This window comes from Procambarus clarkii, chromosome 55, assembly GCF_040958095.1.
Source record: "Procambarus clarkii isolate CNS0578487 chromosome 55, FALCON_Pclarkii_2.0, whole genome shotgun sequence".
NCBI classification, from domain to species: Eukaryota; Metazoa; Arthropoda; class Malacostraca; order Decapoda; family Cambaridae; genus Procambarus; species Procambarus clarkii.
This window is the reverse complement of record NC_091204.1, coordinates 14,445,175-14,470,091: the sequence shown is the minus strand read 5'-3', so window position 1 is coordinate 14,470,091 and position 24,917 is coordinate 14,445,175. Positions and strand designations below refer to the sequence as shown.

The 24,917-nt window shown below is 43.7% G+C and overlaps 1 protein-coding gene across 1 annotated transcript in view; it reads right to left on the bottom strand.

The window, feature by feature from the left end:
* Nucleotides 1–598: 598 nt before the first annotated feature.
* LOC123755939 (NPC intracellular cholesterol transporter 1-like) overlaps nucleotides 599–24,917 on the bottom strand; it is a 35,198-nt gene continuing 10,879 nt past the window's right edge. Inside the window, 24 exon segments of the mRNA XM_069305494.1 lie at nucleotides 599–876; nucleotides 1,469–1,631; nucleotides 1,765–1,878; nucleotides 2,294–2,522; nucleotides 4,259–4,613; nucleotides 5,153–5,286; nucleotides 7,722–7,885; nucleotides 8,262–8,399; nucleotides 8,686–8,802; nucleotides 9,705–9,832; nucleotides 10,308–10,488; nucleotides 11,831–11,947; nucleotides 12,295–12,502; nucleotides 13,696–13,908; nucleotides 14,668–14,813; nucleotides 14,815–14,850; nucleotides 15,214–15,330; nucleotides 16,803–16,937; nucleotides 18,311–18,393; nucleotides 18,482–18,577; nucleotides 20,743–20,935; nucleotides 21,204–21,354; nucleotides 22,861–23,023; nucleotides 23,878–24,072. Coding sequence (XP_069161595.1) covers nucleotides 737–876; nucleotides 1,469–1,631; nucleotides 1,765–1,878; nucleotides 2,294–2,522; nucleotides 4,259–4,613; nucleotides 5,153–5,286; nucleotides 7,722–7,885; nucleotides 8,262–8,399; nucleotides 8,686–8,802; nucleotides 9,705–9,832; nucleotides 10,308–10,488; nucleotides 11,831–11,947; nucleotides 12,295–12,502; nucleotides 13,696–13,908; nucleotides 14,668–14,813; nucleotides 14,815–14,850; nucleotides 15,214–15,330; nucleotides 16,803–16,937; nucleotides 18,311–18,393; nucleotides 18,482–18,577; nucleotides 20,743–20,935; nucleotides 21,204–21,354; nucleotides 22,861–23,023; nucleotides 23,878–24,072 — 3,716 coding nt within the window. The 3' untranslated portion in view covers nucleotides 599–736.

Genomic DNA, 24,917 nt, shown 5'->3' with positions numbered 1-24,917 from the left:
AATAAATGACTAAACTGTAAACTGTAACTGTAAACTAACTGTATTTTATTGCGGAGACTCTTTTGTGGGCAATAAAAATTCTCTGTGTCTTAAAGTTTATTTTTAGCGAGGAAGTAAACTTTCCAACCAGAGGCAGATGACTCGGTGACAAAGCAACGAACTCCTATGAACCACAGAGTTCATCCTGACCTAATACAGTAGTTCTAAACACTCAGCACATAGCAGGATAATATATATATATATGAGAATCAATCAGCTGCAGAGTTCAGCACATTCTGTAACCGAATTGTAGCCAATGAGAGAGAGAGAAACACTAGGTTACATATTTACGTTATTGAGGATGACATGGCGCCTGCAAGGACCTGATCAAATCTAACAATTGAATCTAGAGTTATAGTATGTATATAAAGTCTTCTCATTACTAGTTGGTTCTCTGGTACCAAAGTTTTCTAACTGAATCTGCGACAGAGTGACATAGTGATCTTGTCCACTGCTCCAGCGCCTAAAGACTTCTCCTTCACCCTGGCGTGGGTCTGGTTAAACTCTGAATAAATAAAACAGCGTTTTCGCACAATTGGATCCTCTAGGTTGGGGGAAGGGGGATGAGGGTTGGGGAAAGTTGAAATAAATCCCCAAAATGGACAGATAACGTCATTGTTGGGGACATGGCGAGATTTAGCATTGGGTTTAAACCCCTTCCCTCCACGACAGCCTATGATTCGAGCCCTATCTAAACCTACAGGTAAATGTTCACTTCATTAACAACTGTCTTCTCATGTTTCCTCTCCTCATTATGCTCCACGAAGCCGGCGTTCGTCGTCCCCTTTGAAGATTTTTTCATAGAGTCCTTAAGGAGCCTCTTGTTCACGCCGGGTCCTGCAAGTGTGAAGATGGTTTCTGTTAGCTCATATTCCTTCCACACGTTAGGTTAGGTTAAGTTAGGTTAGGTTAGGTTAGGTTAGGTTAGGTTAGGTTAGGTTAGGTTAGGTTAGGTCTTGCCTCGCATGGACTACGAGGCACTTTGACTCCTGCAGTTTCCTTTCTTCCAATAATTGCTATTGAACTTTGGCGATGCGGAACAGATGTGAACCAGGAATCATCAAGTAGTTATGCAACCCCTGACGAAACCTGTATATATCTCTTCAATCACGGTGGCATTGTTTACATATGTTAAATAGTTTACGAAATTGGAACTTCGCAACCCGAGGCTATTACTGTTATAACAATGATTAAGGAAAGATATAGAGCTTTGGTAAGAGGTTGTGTAAATGGTTGAATAATCCTGACCAGAGTCGCCACACTGAGGGAACATTGGCACGTTTCATGCCTTCGTTAGACATACATTTGAGGGAGAATGTCTCAATCTAAAAAATATAATGATGTCTATAGTTTAGGCAAATATATATTTTGTAATTCACTTGTTTTTCTCTATGTCTCTGTTTCTCTGTCTCTCTCTCCTCCCCCTTACCACAGATTGAGAGGAAGACAGGAAGAAAGACGAGGCCGTGGAAGGCGCCGAAGACGATCATCCCGAGATACATCCTGAAGTAGAAGACCCGGAAAATCTGCGACTGGGCAAAGGCGAGTACAATGATCCCGAAGAACTTGGTGAGGGTGATGCCGGAGAGTACCTGGGAGAGGTGAAACAAGAGAGAGAATGGTGAGGGAAGAGGTGAGATACTCATATAAACATGAAACATCTCACTTCCTGATCGGCCAAAAGTACTCAAAGAGTTTCCCCAAGATGTTTCCTAAGACCCTTACCGAGGAACCCATGTTGGCAAGGGCTTCCCTCGCTCGTTCCACCCTCGACGGCCTGATGGAGGTGGCGAAGGCGTGGGTGACGTGGCTGCAGAACTCTACGGAGATCCCCACCGCCTGTAGGAGGAGGAGGTTCGGTTATTTGAGCAAGCCGCACAGCGGTCGTCGGATATAAGCCACTGGATATTGGCGTTTCTCAGGCGCCAGCGGGTATATTGAGCATTATTATGTGTTTATTCTTTGTGTATACTCACCAGGCACTCACTATCACAACATACTCACCATCACCGGGCACTCACTATCACAACATACTCAACATCACCAGGTTCTCACTATCACAGCTTACTTACTGCCACCAGGTACTCACTATCACAACATACCATCAACAGGTACTCACTATCACAACATACTCACCATCACCGGGCACTCACTATCACAACATACTCACCATCACCAGGCACTCACTATCACAACAACTCACTATCACAACATACTCACCATCACCAGGTACTCACTATCACAACATACTCACCATCACCAGGTTGACGAGTGACACAGCATTTAGAGAGATGTTCCACCAATACATCATCCCCATCATGTCGATGATGATCATGCAGATGGTGACGAGGATGATGAGGGAAGAGACCAGGTCAAGGGTCAAGATGAACATGACTGCGAACACTGAACCAACTGAGATGGCGAGGTTGATTCCAGTGTCACGCCACATGGTCAGGTACTGCTCGTAGAAGACGTAGAAGATGCTGCAGAAGAAGGTGGGAGATGAATAAGGTGCTGCAGGAGGTGGGAGATGAGTTTAGGAAGAATGAGAGATCAAGAGAGAAACAAAAACTAGAGGGTTGGGAGTTACAACACAAGGCGCTCAGCCAGTAGCATTTATTCACGGTTGGAACATGTTCTCTCAATAAGTGATAATCGAGAAATCTAGTTAATTGAAATGTTCTGGTTGCAGCATCGTCTTGTATAAAGTACAGCTTATTTTTAAACAAAGTATTCATCTATTAAAAACTTCATAATAACTGGATCTGTTTCCAGGAGGACTCTTCAAAATGCACTAATGTAGGAAAATAGATCTTAGCTCAGCCCGTTCTCTAGAGCGTTGAAGTGAACATGTTGAACCTCTCTATAAAGTGGCATCAGATCCTAGATGAGTCCAAGATCAGCTGTGTTGCTGCTCTGGACTTTGTTGGTACATAGACCAGAACTTGAACTACCTTTAAGGAAGTCTTAATACGGTGCCAGTATAGCACAAGGCGGTGTGCTTGGCACCTTGTTGTGGAATGTCTATTTCAACTATCATCTAAACTTCATCCGTGAAGCGCAAGTCTAAACTTACGACTACATTCTGACCTTTGCAAATATATGAGAAAATGCCAACTGCTATGAGGTTCATTAGTCACTTTGCAGCAAAATATATATATAGAGGCTAGTTAATAGATTATATTTGGGGTTGAGAAAACACATGGGTTGATACAAACAGAACAAGATGATGTTATAGCTGGAACAAGCATGCATGACATTAATTAGGTGCTCACCATGATGCTGACATCTTAAGTGATGCCTTTAACTCCTCAATGACTATGAAAAACTTTATACTAGTCCTAGCAAGCAAAGGAGGTAGCCAAGAAACATGCAGCACTGGATCATATCTCATGGCCTGTCTCCATACATGTATAAAGTAGAGAAGCGTGAAGGACGACTCATCTTTTATCTTGACACTTCCTGGCTGGGCGGATCAGCGTGTCAGGATCCTAAGTGCCAGCGAGACGTTGATGGAATTATTATTTTGTGTAAGACCAATTATCTCAAGATTCCCCTTCCGGCTATGTAGTCAGCCGGAAGCTGGTGGCCACAGCAATATGTAGACGATGAGTCACAATAACGTGGCTGAAGATATGATGACCAGACCACACACTAGAAGGTGAAGGGACGACGACGTTTCGGTCCGTCCTGAACCATTTTCAGGACGTATGAGATACAAGACTTGATAATTGGTCCAGGACGGACCGAAACGTCGTCGTTTTTCCATCTTCTCATGTGTGGTTTGGTCATCAACCACAACAATAGACACTGTACTATGCAAATAAAAGCCTCGTACTGGCTGTGTCATTCTCATAAACAACACTATCACTGATCAACCGTTCCTCGGCTGACTCCCTTTTGGTACATTCTCTTAACAGCCAGACACTCGTGAAATCAACCCCACCGACCATATGAAGGTTCAGATACACAGTTGCCTCCAGTACCACCACATGCCTGGTGTGAGTGCAGCTAAACAATAAACAAAGTCCACACCTACCAAAACAATAATAATCTCATTAAATACAGTACCTGTAGTTCAGTTTCAAGTGTCATGTTAAGAAATACATTTCAGTTGGATAACAGTTCTTAGCCTACAGTTTCGTTTAGGAACATAAGTACTATTTCTTCAGAGCAATCTTAGTTTAAAGAAGAAGGTTAGGGTTGGGCAAGTACCAACCTGTAAGGAACAACTTCAATTTCCTTGGAATAAGTTGAGTTCGCCTGGAGGTAAGCTGTCATATAGTCTGAAAGCTTGTATGCCCAGTCCAAGGCACCGATGAAGTCCGCCGAGGTTCTGAGAATGGTGTGGTAAGTCATGAAATAGTTGGCCCCCACGTAACTCTCGTAGCCGTCGTCCAGGACCTTGACCGCCTCTCCGTAGGCGGGATGCCCAGCGAAGGGGCAGGCCGTACCGTGTGGGTTGTCGCTTAGGTAGTCGTTGAGATGAGTCATAAAGTTCTCTGGTTTGGGCCGGTGGTTCTCGAAGTCTTCCTTTTGGAAGCAGGTGTCGATGCCGCTGAAATCGAACTGTGCTGGAAGTGTGAGACTTGTGTTTAATGTGTGCAGCAGACTCTGACCCAAGAACGTTAGTCTCCATCACACCATATCTAAACTTCAGTTAATAACATGTCAATTATTATAACAATTAATTTATACTGTTCAAAGCTCTGCTAACTGTATTTTGGAGAGATTTTGGGTGCAAATGGCATCAACCAATAATTGGGCCAATATGCTAGTACACTAACAATTCTCTCATTGTTTAACAAATCAAAATTAGTATATAATCATTGTTAAATAGTCCGAGAGCTATTACTATTATTTCTATTACTGGGGTTATTTCTTTACTAAGTCTCACAATGTAAGACTCAACATCAGTAGCCTCAAGCATGAGACTCTCATCCCAAGTTCTGACACATTGCTTAAGTACGCCTACTACGGTTTCATTTATTTTTACGTAATTATAATTCGCCTACAGAGTCATGTAATGTGACCAGCTTAGCTTAAGGAATCCATCGGGGTACACAGCCGTGGTACCTGGGATTGATACACACGACTCCTGCAGTGGAAATACCTGAGGTGTTGACGTAGAGGCCGTCTTTATCAAGCCTACAGCAGGCGCTCATAGTCGACCCAGTGCCGACGGAGTCCTCAAGCCAGGAGAAGTACGGTCCCAGCCAAGACATGGCCCCGGAGGCTAGGTAGGTACTGTCGGGATAGACAGTGACAGTTATATTTAGTACAAGAGGAAGTTCCTTGTTGGAGGAGACGGTGTTTCCGTCAAGTGAGGAACCGTGTGAGGGGCAACATGGAAGGGTTAGTTCAACAGTAAAGTCTTAGTGAAAACAACAGTGGAAGTAATGAAGGAGAGGGCAAAATACCTGTGCTAGTCGCTTTCAGAGTTGACAGTTTATATACCTTACTATTCATTTTAAGTCGCCTGTGATGTCTTGAGAATTGATTAATAACCAATATTAGAAAAATAATGTAAAGCAAGCCTCTCTCTTACTTAACTGACATTCCACTAGCTTAATATCAATCCCCCAAGACCGAACAAGCAGATTTGAGGGCGACTCCAACTTAAGGGGAAATTCATACAGTTTTACATACGATTACAAGGAAGAAGACATGGCAACATGTGATAATGAGAAACGAGATGTCCAACATACACAATGACGCGGAACAAGAGGTGGCAACACACACACAATGACGAGGAAAAAGCGGTGGCAACACACAATGACGAGGAACAAGAGGTGGCAACACACACACAATGACGAACAACAAGCGGTGGCAACACACACACACACACACAATGACGAGGAACAAGAGGTGGCAACACACAATGACGAGGAAAAAGAGGTGGCAACACACAATGACGAGGAACAAGCGGTGGCAACACACAATGACAAGGAACAAGAGGAGGCAACACACACACAATGACGAGGAACAAGAGGTGGCAACACACACACAATGACGAGGAACAAGTGGTGGCAACACACATAGTGACGAGGAACAAGAGATGGCAACACACAATGACGAGGAACAAGAGATGGCAACACACACACACAATGACGAGGAACAAGAGGTGGCAACACACACACAATGACGAGGAACAAGTGGTGGCAACACACATAGTGACGAGGAACAAGAGATGGCAACACACAATGACGAGGAACAAGAGATGGCAACACACACACACACAATGACACGGAACAAGAGATGGCAACACACACACAATGACGAGGAACAAGCGGTGGCAACACACATACAAAGACAAGGAACAAGAGATGGCAACACACAGTGATGAGGAACAAGAGATGGCAACACACACACACAAAATGACGAGGAACAAGAGATGGCAACACACACACACAAAATGATGAGGAACAAGAGATGGCAACACACACACACAAAATGACGAGGAACAAGAGATGGCAACACACACACAAAATGACGAGGAACAAGCGGTGGCAACACACACACACAATGATGAGGAACAAGCGGTGGCAACACACACACAATGACGAGGAACAAGAGATGGCAACACACACACACAATGACGAGGAACAAGAGATGGCAACACACACACACAATGACGAGGAACAAGAGATGGCAACACACACACACAATGACGAGGAACAAGAGATGGCAACACACACACACAATGACGAGGAACAAGAGATGGCAACACACACACACAATGACGAGGAACAAGAGATGGCAACACACACACACACAATGACGAGGAACAAGTGGTGGCAACACACACACACGCAATGACACGGAACAAGAGATGGCAACACACATAGTGACGAGGAACAAGAGATGGCAACACACATAGTGACGAGGAACAAGAGATGGCAACACACACACACACGCAATGACACGGAACAAGAGATGGCAACACACACACACAATGACGAGGAACAAGCGGTGGCAACACACACACACAATGACGAGGAACAAGAGATGGCAACACACATACACAAAGACGAGGAACAAGAGATGGCAACACACACACACAATGACGAGGAACAAGAGATGGCAACACACATACACAATGACGAGGAACAAGAGATGGCAACACACACACACAATGACGAGGAACAAGAGATGGCAACACACACACAATGACGAGGAACAAGAGATGGCAACACACACACACAAAATGACGAGGAACCAGTGGTGGCAACACACACACACAATGACGAGGAACAAGAGATGGCAACACACACACAATGACGAGGAACAAGAGATGGCAACACACACACACAAAATGACGAGGAACCAGTGGTGGCAACACACACACACAATGACGAGGAACAAGAGATGGCAACAAACACACACAAAGACGAGGAACAAGAGATGGTAACACACACACACACACAAAGACGAGGAACAAGAGGTGGCAACACACAGTGATGAGGAACAAGCGGTGGCAACACACACACACATAGTGACGAGGAACAAGAGATGGCAACACACACACACAAAATGACGAGGAACCAGCGGTGGCAACACACACACACAAAATGACGAGGAACAAGAGATGGCAACACACACACACAAAATGACGAGGAACCAGCGGTGGCAACACACACACACACACACACAATGACGAGGAACAAGAGATGGCAACATACTCGTTGGGCTGGAGGGATGACAAGAAGATCTGCTGCGTGATGGAGTCGTTGTAACAGCCTGACACTTGACACACCAAATTCTGCTCGTGGACGTCGCTAAAGTTATATCCCTCCTTCATGACGAAGTAGACAGGTGGCCCGACAGACAGGTAATCGTTCAGAAACTGTTAAAAGAGACGGAGTAAGGAGGATATTGACATCGAGAGACTGGGAGCTTCACGTCATTCGTCAGTCGTGAATACAATGAAGACGCTGCTCGTCTTCAGTGGCTTTTTTGACGAATTGTTAAGCCGTTCTTACTTCCCACTTTCCCTCTCTACCATTCTTAACCTGTGATTCATTCCTCTGTCTCCACTATTCTTGCCTTCATTCCTCACCATCTTCCTCCACCTCCTTCACATCAACAATCTCCACCAGTTTGTCGCATACAACACACCTCTCACCCACCTCACACAATACACCACTCACCACCCTCATACAACACCCCACCTCACCACATACAACACCCCACCTCACCCCATACAACCCCTCCCCTCTCACCTTGAAGTACTTGATCACATAAGAGTCCTGAGGCATTGAGAGGTCCTGCTCCAGACCCACCGAGAGCTTAGGGGTGACGGAGAGGGAGGCACAAAACACCCCGAGGGACAGTAGACACACCACCACCCTCACCACGTCCTGGAGGGCAAGGCAATAGGTAAGGTGGTTAGGAAGGCAGGCTATAGGTAAGATGGTTAGGAAGGCAGGCTATAGGTAAGATGGTTAGGAAGGCAGGCTATAGGTAAGGTGGTTATAGCTAAGGGAGTAAAGCAGATAATATTAAAGCAGGGTTAGAATTATAGACATTATTTGTTGTTAAATTTAGTATAATTATTACTAAAATTATAATTATTATTATAACTCAAAGAAAATGGGGGTGTTGGAGGCTGGCTGCCGGGGTGACTATGCTAACACGAACACCTACCTTGAGAATGAAAGGAGCGTAGACATACTGGAAGATCTGGTAGCAAATGGAGGAGTTCTCACTCCGCTTGCTACTCTTGCTGCCCTTGACACAACACACGACGTCCCAGCGGTGGTCCTGGCGCCACAAGAAAGTTTTAAAGGTCTGCTGTAGGTGCGAGAGATTTACGCTACACGAAAACTTTTTGGGCAACAGCTTTATTTGGAAGCGGAAAGCTCTTTGGCGATTATTGCAGGCAGGCAATTGGACAATAAATTGTATATGATAAAATGGTCTGTTGTGAAAATATTTAGAGCAAAATACAATAGTTTGACCTGACCTCGTGTTGTTATAACTTAGGAGAATAATGGCCCATTGTAAAATGAGTTATTATCAGATAACTGATAATAATCAGTCAGATAACTGATAATAATATTAACAAAGAACTTTGTGATATTCTAAATAAGTTCTATATTCTAATTCTATTCTAATATTCTAAATATTCTAAATATTCCTTTTTATTTACTAAAGAACCTTATATTTTACCTGTAGCTGAACAAATCTACGTAGGTGGTGTGGACTATTTTGTTTGGCTATTCAAATGAACGCAAGACTGGCAGATGCGGTTAATGCTGACAAATGGAGGCTTCTGAATTTAGGTGATGTTAATACAGCAAGTGGAGATGGGATTAACCGGGATTTTAACCCAAAAGCTCAATGTATAAATGTTCAAAATAATACAAGTAGGATACTGTGATTCACATTTAGAAGCGTTAACAATGGCATTTGATATTTGTTCAGCTTTACTGTGCCCATGTGAGGCCCCATATAGATTATGCAGTGGAGTTTTGGGCCCCGTACTATGCAATGAACTTAAGTTCACATGTAAATAGAAGGATAACAGACGTTAATCCCAGGAATTAATCCCTTGACCTCAAGTTCAATTTAAGTTCAAGTATGTTTATTGAGACAAGAAAAAAATACATCTCAAAGGGATAGAGTAGCTTAGGCTATTTGTACCCACCGACCCTTGACCTCACCTCAACTCTGCGGGCGTCGAGGGACATGAGTGCCACAAAGCAGGTCATTTGAAGGATGAAGTCGATAACGAGTGCCAGGGCGGCGTAGAGAGAGAAGGCGTACACGGCCGGCATGTCCGACAACGCTCCTGTGGCGACGCAATACACTCAATTGATCTCTAATGAATAAGTCAATGCAACATTTAATGAATCAAAATAAAAGTTAGAACAAATACCAGAGAATTTCAGGATCCTGATTTACGAAGTAGTTACGCAAGCACTTACGAACGTGTACATCTTTCCTCAATCTTTGACGGCTTTGGTTACATTTATTAAACAGTTTACAAGCATGAAAACTTACCAATCAACTGTTGTTATTGTTATAAACAGCCTCCTGGTGCTTCGGAGCTCATTAACTGTTTAATAATTGTAAACAAAGATGCCAAAGATTGAGAAAAGATGTACAGGTTCATAAGTCCTTGTGTATCTGCTTCGTGAATCCGGGTCCAGATAACAAACAAAAAAGAATTCTTGGTGTTGGCTCTGGTGAGACTTGGGAGAGGATTCATGTCGTTTAAAGCCTTTGACGCTCATAACCTTGAAAGCTTCGGAAGACTCACTAACCGAGGAAGAAGCAGAGAGCCTCAGCTGAGGTCGAGAGTAACATGGAGGGAGCCACTTCGCCCACAACACGCCCCACATGCTCCTCGAGGCTCTCATCGTCTCTCCGGGGCTCCCTCTGCCACGTCTGCACCAGGATGAAGATGTTGTCGACGCCCACCGCCAGCACCAGGAACGGTATCACCTGTACCACGGGGAGCAATTGTTAGCCTCACTCAAGAAGAGAATTGTTGTCAGTCACTGAACCCCGAGTTCAGACGTCGGTCGTAATAGGACTGCAATCTGGTTCATTGATTACAAAGTGAAATTCAAGTGGATTCCGTTTCATGTTTGGTGGGACTGGGTGGTTATAAATAGGAGCTGCCTCGTATGGACCATTTACAGGCTCACCATAGCTCGTGCTACATGGACACTTCGTTCTGAGTAGCTAAATCTAAAACAGCAACAACGTATGGGCCCATAGGCCTTCTACAGTTACCTTTATTCTTATATTCTTATGTTGGAATAGTGCTCAACGAGGTGGCGAAGACTTGGCCAAACACGCCAAATCAAAACCACAAGTTGACATTCAATGTGTTTTAACAAAGAGACAAATAAGAAGCAAAATTAAAGATATAGTCAAGCACGAACAGAAGTGGCGAGGAGAGGTATAATGTATGAGGGAAGTGAAACCATGCAACACTACAGGTGTGTGAGTCAAAACACACATTTCACTTATGACAAAAGGAGAAATGCTTGGAGTGACTGTGCACATGCGGCTCAGGCTTGGGTATAAATATTACTGGGAATATGAAATAGGTGTTAATGAAAATGACACCAAGTGTAAACTATGTAGTATGTTAAGGTCTCACATCCCTCACCCATTATGTTCTTGATTGCCTGTTGATTAATGTATGTAGAAACACAGGGATAAGGACTGTTCCTGAACAAATAGCCTGGATGTGTCACAACGGAAAGATTGATGATATTCTGGAGAGATATAAGAATTTTGTACCAAGATTGTAAATTTGTTGACTTGTCTGAATGTCTATTGCAAATTGTCTGTGTACCTAGTCAAAAATATATGTGTGTGTGTACGTCTGGAATGTATATGTGTATCACTCAGAATATTCGGTAATGTGTTTATTGTTTGTGATGTGTCTAAATATATATATATATATATATATATATATATATATATATATATATATATATATATATATATATATATATATATATATATATATATATATATATATATATATGAACACGTTGTACTGAACGGGGTGAGAATAGCTTGAGCTACCTCATTCCTTTGTGTCTATTTTTACCTCAATAAACTTATTTAAATTTGAATTTAACTCGTTCAGTAGTGTTGATGAGTGACCTGAGTTGAGTAGTCGAGGACAAACATAGGGAAGGCACTACCCTCTGTTGTGTTGGTTGCTGTGAGAGAGAAGTTTAGAGTCGTTTTGTGAGTGAACCGGTTATGGTTCCAGGGGGTTCTGTGTGAGCGAGTGAATGAGTCAGTGAGTGAGTGTACTCACCTCAATAACGAAGAGTGTGGCCGGGACACCAGTGTAGCCGTAGAACCCGAGGGAGGCCAGGACGGAGAACATAACTAACACCACCCCACCCAGAGCCAGGGTCATCTTGCTGTCGATCTGAAACACAGGAATTATTAGCGTCCCTCCAGTAACACACACACACACACACTGGGGCCGAGAGGCAGAGTGGACAGCGCTCTAGACTCTTAGACCTAGGGACTGGGGTTCGATCCCTGCACCCAGTGGAGACAGATGGGCAGAGTTTCCTTAACCCCGATGCCCCTGTTACCTAGCAGTAAATAGGTACCTGGGAGTTAGACAGCTGCTGCGGGCTGCTTCCTGGGGGGATGTGTATTTAGAGGAAAAAAATAGTAGTTAGTAACAGTTGATTAATTGACAGTTGAGAGGCGGGATGAAAGAGCAGAGCTCAACCCCTGCAAACACAACCAGGCGAATACACTCACCAGGAGCCTGCGGCACTCTGAGGACACATTCCCGAGAGAGAGAGTGATGTAGATGAACATTATGAGATAGCTGACGAAGATGGTGAGGACATCGTTGACACTCTCCCTCACCAGCTCGTCCTGGATGGACCGTTCTGTGCTGTACGCGATGTCCATCCCTCCTGTGAGCTCCTCGTCCTCAACCGCCTCCTTCATGAACTCCAGAAACCTGTCAGGAGAAAACTGCAATGAAATCAAGCTATAATTGCTATGACAGTAAGAGACACAGTAGCTATCATGGCAAAGAAGTGTGGCCATAGCAAGAGCACAGCTATATACATGCAGCCTTGTGTTTCGAAGATTTTTCTCTCCCTATTCACTATCTTCCTACTTCCCACGCCCTAAAGGTTATGGGATCAGTCGGCCAAGCTGCCTGGCACCCAGGCAGCCCAAAAATATCACCTGGTGTAAAACATTATCTAATGATTTTGCTATCACCTTCTCTACGAGTAACATGAGCTCATCAGGGCTCAGAGAGGGTGCCTCTTGAACACATGCTTTGAACAGTTTCCTAAGTAGGCATTCTGTTATGTCAAGAGAAGTGCAAACAGGATCCAAATAAACATTATCTAAAACTATTCCTCGACTTCCAGAAAGGATCTTACACCCGATGTCTGAGATCCTCTTTTTCAGTTCCCATGCCTTAAAGACCCAACTTTGGCTTCTACAATTTCTGGCAGTGTAGCGCACGGTCAAGCCGGATCGAACCTTACTGAAAGGGTATCACAGACAGTCACTCGACTCCACAGTAAGCGTGGTCCTACAGTCACTTGTTCCACTCCTTAGCTCTGATAACTGCCTTTCATCCAGTTGACGATTGTCTGCTCTCATCCTACACATTTCAGTATAACATATCTGATCACGTGAGAGCCTGGGCTCTTACTGAATACTGCATAACATAGGCTTATATGGATATAAAGATATTTGTCTCCGACTTGCATCGTGTAAATATCTGTTCCGGTATGTTAACACTGAATGATTCCATGAAGCAATTCCATGAAACTAGCACTGGCAAACAATTATGACAATTTCAGGCCAATTGCCTTTCAAATTGGTGCTTTAATGTGTTTTCCCCTGATTCCCTTTTCAGACAGATTCTCTGTCTGCAGAACAGACAGAGAATCTGTCTGCTCTGCAGTGAATGTTCCTGGTCAGTCAAAGCACAAATGTTTCTCCCCGATTTGAAGCAGAGGCAGTGCTCCCATATAACACACAGCAGACAATAGTTACTTAACAGTGTCAAAGATACTAGCCTTTTCTCCAACAGCCGAGAGTAGAGAAGATACTGACACTGTCTTCAACTAGCAGACAATGCAAGAGCAACTTAAGTTTTCTCCCTCAGACACTGAAGAAGCTACTCACCTCTTCTCCCAGGCAAGGGCTGGTTTAAGCTTATCCTCCTCCAGGTAGTTACTGTTGAGTATGGTGATCACGAGAGCAGTGGCCTCTGTGTATCTGGGGCTCTCAGAGATGGCATCGCCCTGCTTCAGGAAGCCCCCCAGAGCCGTGTAGGGGAACACGGGGCCCCCATACGACCCGAGGCAGTAGGAGGTCTTGACTATGCTCGAAGGATTGCTGCAGAGATGGGGAAATTTGGACAAGTTAGTAGGAATCCTCCTATACAACTTACTACACTTTTATTGGGATACCAGCTTTAGGTATTTAAAAAGTGCATTATTAATTTTGTCTTTATTTAACTGATAATACTGACGGTTTAATGGTGTTCACAAAATAAAGGCTTTGTCAATAAAAATTAAATAATCGAGTTATCACTTAAACAAGGGTGAGAGGGCATGTTCTTATAATAAAGCAGAATTAAGTCCCTTATACAAGTTCACCTTTATCTAATAATAATTAATAATTCACCTCTCCGATAATAATTAATAACTCATATCTGCTTGAAGGTTCAGACTTTCTGAGGTTTAGAATTATATTTTGAATTAAAATTACATTTTAAACAAATCAAGTACAGTATTGGCATCATTGAAAAATCGCTAAGGCTAAAAAAAATTAACAAATCATGAGGGATATACTACACAATGGAATAAAATTTAATAAGCCTTCAAGAGCCTTCCAAGACGAGTTTAAGCATCCATTAAGGAAATGACAAGACTCCAGGAGTCCCCCCCTAACAAGAGCCTAATATAAGACAAATGCAAGTGACCCACGAAAATGGGTCACATGCGTGCAATTCATCCAAGAAAAATGATTGCAAATCCATGAGATTTCCAGAACGGGAACCTACCGTGAGGGTATCGCAATGTCGGAAACTTTCTAACGTCCCACTGTCGAAAGAGCAAATGAACCCGCAGTAGAGGGGAACTTAGAACTCACTTGACACAGTCGACAAAGTGTTTTACGTAAGTGCCGTCAGCGACGTCATGGTTGAGGAGCTCAGCGTCGTTCTGCCAGTAGTTTAGGACACTTTGGATCAAACAGTCTGTTTCTACAGGCGCCATTGGTTTCACACACACGTCACTTCAGGGTGATGTTCTCCTCGCCGTTATAACCCACCAGCTAAAGCAAAGAAGAGAACTTTCTGTTATATGGCGGTGATTAACTTCAACAGTCTGCCACTGAGGACAGTTTGTTGAACATTCTGCCACTGAGGACAGAGTTAGTTAAACAGTCTGTTACTGAAGACAGAGTTATTTGAACATTCCACTATTGAGGACAGAGTAAATTGAACATTCCACCTTAGAGGATAATAAGCGATGGTTTAACGGTCTATCATAAAAGTAAAACGTTATTAGAGCTATCAACCAATGAAGGGGGTATGAAGTAGGCTGAGCAAGATCTACAATCACGAAGAAGCGAAGGAGGTGAGAGGGGAAAGAGGGGGAAATAAAGGCAGAAGGGAGTATGAGAGACAAGACTCACACTGGTGATCTGCTCTTGCAAGGCCATAACATCCTGCAGGAAGGTGTCGTTGAGTGCCGGGCCGAAGAGGTAGTCGACGGGGATCTTGGAGGTGTCGTCCACCAGCGTCATGTTGAACTGTCCGTATGTATGAATACATTAGATATATATTATATATATGCAACAATGATCACAAAAACACTGATCCAAGTATGCAGAATAACCACATGTGAAAAATAGAAAATGCTTAACGCGTTTTCGGCTAATTTGCCTTCATCAGAGCAAAGTAGAATCAAAGTTGATTCTACTTTGCTCTGGTGAAGGCGAATTAGCCGAAAACGCGTTAAGCATTTTCTATTTTTCACATGTGGTTATTCTGCATATTATATATATAAAAGGTGTACCACCTCTGGTGCAATTGTAGGAACCCAAAACCTCGGAGAAGGGAATACAGAGCATTCAGATAAAAACATGCCATTTAACTCTAAGTACGTATGAGTGTTCACTTCTCCTGGGTCCTGTAGCACACGTCCTCTGATCAAGGGCCCCGAGTTCACTTTTTCTTTCATTTGATGCCTTTGTTCACCTAGGAGTTAAATAGGTCACCGAGAAATAGGCAATTGTTGTGGGTTGCATCCTGGGCAAGGTCAGTAGTTGACTAGGGGAAGGTTCGATAAGTCTTCCTGTCCCCCTGACAGGAAGAAAACAAGGTTATTAGGAGACAGCTTTAGTCCAGAATGACTATAAAGCTCAACAAAGGAAATTAAATATAAAATTATAATCTATCGATCGAATAGATTAGTGAAATTGTTCTACAAAAACATGGTTTTCCTTAATTTATTTATCCGTGTCCCATGATTCTCTATTCTTACCCAAGATATGTTGGAACTATTCTCTTTTTGTGCACTAGTCACATCGTATACAAATGGTTCGCATACGGAAGTTAAAACTTATCCTAGGGTAACCTAAGTTATCCGAACCTAAACCAACCTAACCTAACCCACCCGAGCCTAATACAACCTAAAATCAAATACATCCTAACCTAATAATATACGTGATTTTAACAAAAAGAAAACAAACTTTGTCGAACCGTCTTGTTTATGATTTGACCAGATCCCTCCTTTTTTTTTCGCCTTGGCCCTCTTAGACACTATCACCACCTGTCAAAACAAAGGTTCCTACTCTCAAAACACGTCATCTACCTGCCGTACACAGCATCCACAGGCTCACACACCATGAACCGTGCTATTGTGAATGATCAAGGATGATCATTCACAATAGCACGGTTGATCATGGACAGAGATCCAATTTCTTGCGTGTTTAGTAGCCAACCTGTTCTCGTTCTCTCTCTCTCTCTCTCTCTCTCTCTCTCTCTCTCTCTCTCTCTCTCTCTCTCTCTCTCTCTCTCTCTCTCTTCTCTCTCTCTCTCTCTCTCTCTCTCTCTCTCTCTCTCTCTCTCTCTCTCTCTCTCTCTCTCTCTCTCTCTCTCTCTCTCTCTCTCTCTCTTCTCTCTCTCTCTCTCTCTCTCTCTCTCTCTCTCTCTCTCTCTCTCTCTCTCTCTCTCTCTCTCTCTCTCTCTCTCTCTCTCTCTCTCTCTCTCTCTCTCTTACATAGTCGTATCCCTTCGGCGTGATGATGATCTGGGTAGTTCGGTAGAATGGAGAGAAGTGGGAGTCGAAGTAGTCCTTATCCTGCCGGGTGCGGGAGGTCGGCGAAGCCCACAAATCCACCGGATTCGTCGTCACCTGCAACCGAGCGATACAGAAGATCTTACACCAAGAATGAACCAGGGAAAAGTGGCTAGGGTTTTGGGCAACTGCGTGAGAGGCATTGACAATGTCTTGAGAGCCCTATACTGCGTTGCGAGTATAGGGCTCATTTGGGCACGCAATTTCTAGCTGTGTTCCCTAGTGCGTGTGCCCCTTGTGTTAAATAAACTGTCTTTGTTTACTCTATCAATTCCTTTGAGAATCTTGTATGCGATGATCATGTCCCCACTAACTTTTCTGTCTTCCAGCGACGTGAGGTTTAATTCCCTTAGTCTCCTCATTGCTCATGCCCCTCATGTGTGTACTCACCTAGTTGTACTCACCTAGTTGTGCTTGCGTTGGTTGAGCTCTGGCTTTTTGGTCCCGCCTCTCAACCGTCAATCAACTGGTGTACAGGTTCCTGAGCCTACTGGGCTCTATCATATCTACACTTGAAACTGTATGGAGTCAGCCTCCACCACATCACTTCCTAATGCATGCCATTTGTCAACCACTCTGACACTAAAAAAGTTTTTTCTAATATCTCTGTGGCTCATTTGGGCACTCAGTTTCCACCTGTGTCCCCTTGTGCGTGTGCCCCTTGTATTAAATAGACTGTCTTTATCTACCCTATCAGAATCTTGAATGTGGTGATCATGCCCCCCCTTACTCTTCTGTCTTCCAGCGAAGTGAGGTTTAATTCCCGTAGTCTCTCCTCGTAGCTCATACCTCTCAGCTCGGGTACTAGTCTGATGGCAAACCATTGAAACTAGTCTGTGTGTGCGTGTGTGTGTGCGTGCGTGCGTGTGTGTGTGTGTGTGTGTGTGTGCACTCACCTATTTGTGCTTGCAGGATCGAGCATTGACTCTTGGATCCCGGGTGTGTGTGTGTGTGTGTGTGTGTGTGTGTGTGTGTGTGTGTGTGTGTGTGTGTGTGTGTGTGTGTGTGTGTGTGTGTGTGTGTGTGTGTGTGTGTGTATGTGTGTGTGTGTGCGCGCGTGCGTGCGAGTGTATGTGCATGTATGCGAGTAGAAACGAACATAACATTGACATTGTTTTAATATCTGACACACTAACCTCAATCAAAAACTGTTATAATATGTTAACAAAACAAACTATGGTTATCTTGTGATAAGGAGATGAGGAGTCAGGTCTAGGTTACTACGGCCTCGGGGGGAGACAAACCACTAAGACTTATGTGGAAAATGTATTTTGACTGAAACCCAAATTTATTGTTGTCATGACGAAATTTAATAAGTGGGGAATCATATGATCTTTAAGGTAAGCCACGCCCACCCCAGACCTACCTGAAGGTAAGCCACGCCCACCCCAGACCTACCTGAAGGTAAGCCACGCCCACACCAGACCTACCTTAAGGTAAGCCACGCCCACGCCCAAACCAATAATAAGCGCAGCACTGAAGACTATGAAGATATAGGGGTGTCGAGCCACAGCTGAGGGAAACAAGGGCATAATTTGTAACATATAAAGGGTATACTATAATAAATTTCACACACACATATACGGAGCTCTGACACTTACTTCTTCCGAGGCAGGTGAAGAGCGCCTTGATGCTCTTCTCCATGGCGGCAGAGAGCTCCTCCAGGCAGCTGGGAGACCCCGCAGGAGAGCTGTGTGCTGACGGAAGACAAACCAAAACACGTGACTAAAACCTGTAACGTCATGAACATTACGATGCAATACACCTTCTGCGCGCCCAACCTGTTCTCGCATACAACAACCCGTTCTCGCACTTTCGTATAGTCAATATTGACTTATTAAATACGTGCATATGTGACATACTAGTTTACCTTGAAAAGCTTCATAGAAAACACCGACCTTACCTAACCTTCTTAGTATGTTAAGATAAGCATCTTATTGCTTCGTAATTACAATTATTATTTAACCTATTATAGGTATAGGTTAAGTAATAATTGAAATTACGAAACAATACGATGCTTATCTTAACATACTAAGAAGGTTAGGTAAGGTCGGTGTTTTCTATGAATCTTTTCAAGGTAAACTAGTATGTTTAGTATGTCACATATGCACGTATTTAATAAGTCAATATTGACTATACGAAAGTGCGAGAACGGGTTGCATACAAAGATCCAAGCTCTTTAATCCAGCTGCCAAACACCCTGTTTATGAATGAAAAGCGGTTTACACACGACTCACAACTGATGACGTTCGAACACTTCCGGAACAAGTGCTTCGTTCACGTCCTCTGTTCGAACCACAATTCTATAAATGCTTCACCCACGAACGTATAAATACAAATACTTACCAACAGAACCTAAACACCTAACTTATGTCAAACTATACATACAATTTTTATGTATAAGAATATTAATTTATATATGAGAATAAACCTATTTTTAATACACAGTATGTTAAAAATTGATGAATGCGTCTGGGGAGGACGGCCGCTGCTTTAACCAGCCTGGTGTGAGAACGGGTTGGGACGCTATATATAAAACAGATATTTTCATCTCTTTGCTTTGGATTTAGAATATGTTGGGTTTGTTTACAGGGTATTGATGACATATGGGGGGTGTATAGTCTTATATGGTCTTGGACCCTACTCGTGAGGTGAGACTGGGGCGTTTAGACCCCATTCGCCCATGGGGGTGTTGGCTAATTGTCTGAGGAAATTTTTTTTACACTAATGTAGGTAATTTCATGTTAATCTTGAGTGCATTTATATTTTTAGAGTCTTGTAACCTTCATGATTTTACCGTTCGTGGAGCCCCGAAACCGTTCGTGGAGCCCCGAAACCGTTCATTGAGCCCCGAAACCGTTCATTGAGCCCCGAAACCGTTCATGGAGCCCCGAAACCGTTCGCGGAGCCCCTAAACTGTTCGTGGAGCCCCGAAATACAATACAGTTTATTTGGATACCTCTGTTGTAGGTGGTTTACCTTTGAAGGAAACAGACACCTCGCAGAAAGGGTGACACACTTGTTTACAGCAACACAGTGTTGCAACCTGGGGCACTACTGCACCCTCGAGGATTCCAAAGACTTCCACTGAAGCCAAACCAGGATTTCACACAATTCCCCCCACCCCCCACCCCATGCACTCTGGGTCCAGCCCGTCCTCCAAACAAAGACCCAAAAGTGATTCCATCCACCCGCCAAACCCCCTGTTTATGAATGAAAAACTGTTTACACACGACTCACAATTGATGACGTCCGAACACTTCCGGAACAAGTGCTTCACTGACGAATTTTGTTCGAACCACAACGCTGTAAATGCTTCACCCACGTACTACAAATACAAATAATCGCCAACAGAACCTAAACACCTAACCTAACTTATGACTATATATGCACAATATGCTAATATATTATAATATTAATTTATATTTGAGAAAAATTCCTGTTTTGAATGAACAACATGTACAAATTTATGAATGCGTCTGTGGGGTCGACTGCTGGATGTAATGGACTTGAGTCGAGGACGGGTTGACCCCAGGTTGCAATTGCTTTGACCATGTCGTAGCGAAGTCGACTAGAGCGAGCATCTGGGAACATCCGGTGCATAGGTTCGAATCCTCATTGATATATCACGATAATGTGTATCTCGGTGTAACACAGTTGTTGTTACACCAGACATTTTTCTCCTGGGATAATATCTGTGGGTTGTCGACCATATTGCAACGGGTGACATTGCCAGCAGAGAACTGGAAAAAATAAAGTTTGCACTTCCTCTACCCTTCTCCTTCCCTCTCGATCCGTCTCCCTACCTCCTCCCCGTCTGTCTCACCTCCCCTTCTTCCCTCACCTCCCCTTCTTCCCTCACCTGATTCTGGGCGGTTCCAGCAGCAGCAGGAGGCGACGATGATAGTGATGGCCAGGACACCATATATGATAATGAGGGAGAAGGTGAGGGCGTCCAAGGAGCCCACCATCGGAATGTGGTGGTGGTCGACCAGGTCTGGCAGCGACGGACACGACTCACGGCAGTCGGAACACAGGCAGCGGAGGGAGAGGTCCTGGGAGAGGCCACAGGAACGGGGTGAGTGGAAGAGTACGGTAAGAGAAGGAGGAAGGGAAGGAGGACAGAAGAGACGGGTTAGCAGAGAGACAGAAAGATCGGAAAGCACCGGATTGAAAGATAAGTCAACGACAAGAGAGGAAAAGTAATTGATGAAAATTAATTGCATTGGTCTCTGAAGAAGTAGTAAGGGGGAGATAATAGCCTACCTACAGTTGTATTGCAAGGGAAAATAGCAGTGAATGGGAGGTAAGAGGTCCACTTACAGTGGTATTGCAAGGGGCAGTGGGCATGTCAAATGGGGTCATCTGCCACGTGGTGTCGTTCTCAGGATTGGTGGCGTTCAGAGGACTCTCGCTCCACTTGTATGTGATGTTGAAGGGAGCGAAGTCATTGTTACCCAGGTATGTAAATAACCTGAAAATGAAGTTGCTGTAATAACTCAATGTTGTTGACCTATAATGATATTGATGACATGATGATTATGAGTACAATGAAATTAAATTAGTTTCCTCTCTGTTTCTCTTTTGATTTATTCAAAGACTAAGGTTCATTAGGAGTGTCATTAATGTTCCCAGTGAACCTGCAACCTAAGATGTAATATCCTACATTAGTTCATCTGAAGCCCCCCTCTCTCTCTCTCTCTCTCTCTCTCTCTCTCTCTCTCTCTCTCTCTCTCTCTCTCTCTCTCTCTCTCTCTCTCTCTCTCTCTCTCTCTCTCTCTCTCTCTCTCCCCGATTACAAAGTTGCCAAAATACGAAACGAAAACGAAGTCTGGGTAGATCAGCACCTTCGTAGATTGCCAAAAAGCATTTGATGTTTTCCCTAATAAAAGACTGGTGGTGACCATGGCGAGACAGGCTGGGACAAGTGGGAAGACTGATATGGCTAAGGGGGCACCTGAAGGATACAGGCAAAGCCTTACAGTCAAAGAGGGTGTCGTCAAGTTGAAGAAATGCGACATGAAGCGACCCCAAGGTTCGGTCCTGGGACCCCAAGGCTCGTTCCTGGTACCCCAAGACTCGGTCCTGGGCCCTCAAGGCTCGGTCCTGGGACCCTAAGGTTCGGTTCTGGGGCCCTCAAGGCTCGGTTCTGGGACACAACAGCAACACAAGTCAAAGAAATGTAATTGAACACCCTGTATGGATGGTCAGCAAGTGTAATTCAGTGAAAGAAGTTGTGGAAGCCACCAATTCTCTCCAACTATTAAGGCCTGGAAGCAATTATCAAAAGAAGGCGCCAAGCCGAGAAGACTATGTAGCATATTAAGACCGGATTCGACGAAGTATTTTATTTTATTTATATATACAAGAGTTGTTACATTCTTGTACAGCCACTAGTACGCGTAGCGTTTCGGGCAAGTCCTTAATCCTATGGTCCCTGGAATACGATCCCCTGCCGCGAAGAATCGTTGTTACAACCAAGTACTCATTTTATTGTTGCGTTAAACAGAGGCTACAGTTAAGGATTTGCGCCCAGTAAATCCTCCCCGGCCAGGATACGAACCCATGACAAAGCGCTCGCGGAACGCCAGGCGAGTGTCTTACCACTGCACCACTGGAGACTGGTTTGGTAAAGCACCTTGCCTAGCGCTTCGCGAGCTGCTTTGTCCTGGGTTCGTATCCTCGCCGTGGAGGATTTACTGGGCGTCAATCCTTAACTGTAGCCTCTTGTTTACCCGACAGTAAAATGGGTACCTGGTTGTTAAACGATTTGGCGAGTCGTATTCCGGGGAACATGGGATTAAGGACCTGCCCGAAACGCTACGCGTACTAGTGACTGTACAAGAATGTAACAACTCTTGTATATATCTCAATTACACCCCGGGGACTGCAAAATTCAAACGTCTTCAGAATTCAAACGTCAAAAGCTAGACCTCACTTCCCCGTAGTCACTGCCAGGTAAAAACTGTTGGATAAGCACCTCTCGGGGTCACAGTTGGAGCCAGCGTTGCCACACATGACCTGCAGGGCGGGCATGTTAAGCTCCGTGGAGTAGACGCTCTTGCAGGACTGAAAGGTGGCGTCGGTGAAGCGGCTGGTGATATGATAGTCTATGCTCCAAATCGCCACTGCGTTTTCTTTCGCTGGGGGAGATACCACAAACTATTGTATACGTGAAAATAAACAGCACAAAGAATAGTTTCTAAATAATAATAATAATAATAATAATAATAATAATAGCATAATAAACTATACTAAAATGTAATAATAATAAGAAAGTTATTTATAATATATACAGTATATATAGGCATTGTATGTACTAGCTCTATATATAAGTCCACCAATCTTTGTAAAAAAAATTATTGTATGTATGTACCTTACCTAAATAAACATTTATTTATTATTTATTTTATAGTGTGAATTCCACACCGAGGCTGGATAGCCTAGAGTTATGTGTTGAATGTTTCTGTTATCCACCTTACGGGCTCACCATAGCCCGTGCTACATGGACACTTCCTTCTGAGTAGCTAAATGTGAAACAACAACAACATTCTGTTATCCCCACCTTCGAATACAGTATTTATTACCTTGTATTTTCGTCTATTTGTATGTAGTGTGTGTTTATGGTGTTAATCAATCTATCTATCTATCTATCTCTCTCTCTCTCTCTCTCTCTCTCTCTCTCTCTCTCTCTCTCTCTCTCTCTCTCTCTCTCTCTCTCTCTCTCTCTCTCTCTCTCTCTCTCTCTCTCTCTCTCTCTCTCTCTCTCTCTCTCTCTCTCTCTCTCTCTCTCTCTCTCTCTCTCTCTCTCTCTCTCTCTCTCTCTCTCTCTCTCTCTCTCTCTCTCTCTCTCTCTCTCACTCTCTCTCTCTCACTCTCTCTCTCTCTCTCTCTCTCTCTCTCTCTCTCTCTCTCTCTCTCTCTCTCTCTCTCTCTCTCTCTCTCTCTCTCTCTCTCTCTCTCTCTCTCTCTCTTTACCCGCCCTTAAAACACTCACATGGGTAGAGCTTGTCCGGGATGAGGAAATTAGAGTGTCGCGGATGGCAGGTGAAGTAGCAGAAGTTGGTCTTCATGTTGAGCTCGCAAGCTGGACACTTGCTGACCAGGAAGTGCATCTGCTGGAACCCCGACGTCATGTTGGCGATGTTGGCGGGAGAACAGCAGGTTTTGACCTCCTCCCCGTACAGGTCATCTGAAAGGGTCAAGGCGCTGACGTGAAGGATCCTAACCTCATTTTCTATTTGTCCATATATATATATATATATATATATATATATATATATATATATATATATATATATATATATATATATATTTATATAACGTGATGGGCTAATCGAAGGTAGATTTTTTTGTGTTATTGAATTTGGACAAACTGGAAAAATCTTCGTAATTATGTTGCTAATGAACCCTAACCTAACCATCCTAGGCCTAATATATGTCCTTTGCTAATCCTAGGAATTTTTAACTTTGGTTAGTAGCTTTATATTTTCCCACACTCTGTAAAGTGAATAGTACAACATTGTACTTTCTATTTGTCCAGCACATTGATATTTGTACGTTCGTCAGCATAGCTACAAAAATATGTTATCTTATCAGTAGGAATGGTTGGAATATTTATAAGCTATGATTACAAGAACCTTGTACCGTATTCGTGTAACAAATGGCAACTCTGACATAATCTAAATCTAAAATAAAGAGTTTCTCTCCTCTCTCTCTCTCTCTCTGTCTCTCTCTCTGTCTCTCTGTCTCTGTCTCTGTCTCTGTCTCTGTCTCTCTCTCTCTTTCTCTCTCTCTCTCTCTCTCTCTCTCTCTCTCTCTCTCTCTCTCTCTCTCTCTCTCTCTCTCTCTCTCTCTCTCTCTCTCTCTCTCTCTCTCTCTCTCTCTCTCTCTCTCTCTCTCTCTCTCTCTCTCTGTCGTTTATTAATACAAGCGACAAAAATATTCACACAAAAGTCACAAATGCGCCTTAGGCTCCAGAACATTTAACAAAACATCGCGGCCCACAGCCTGCGCAGTCTCACAATCACCATTCAC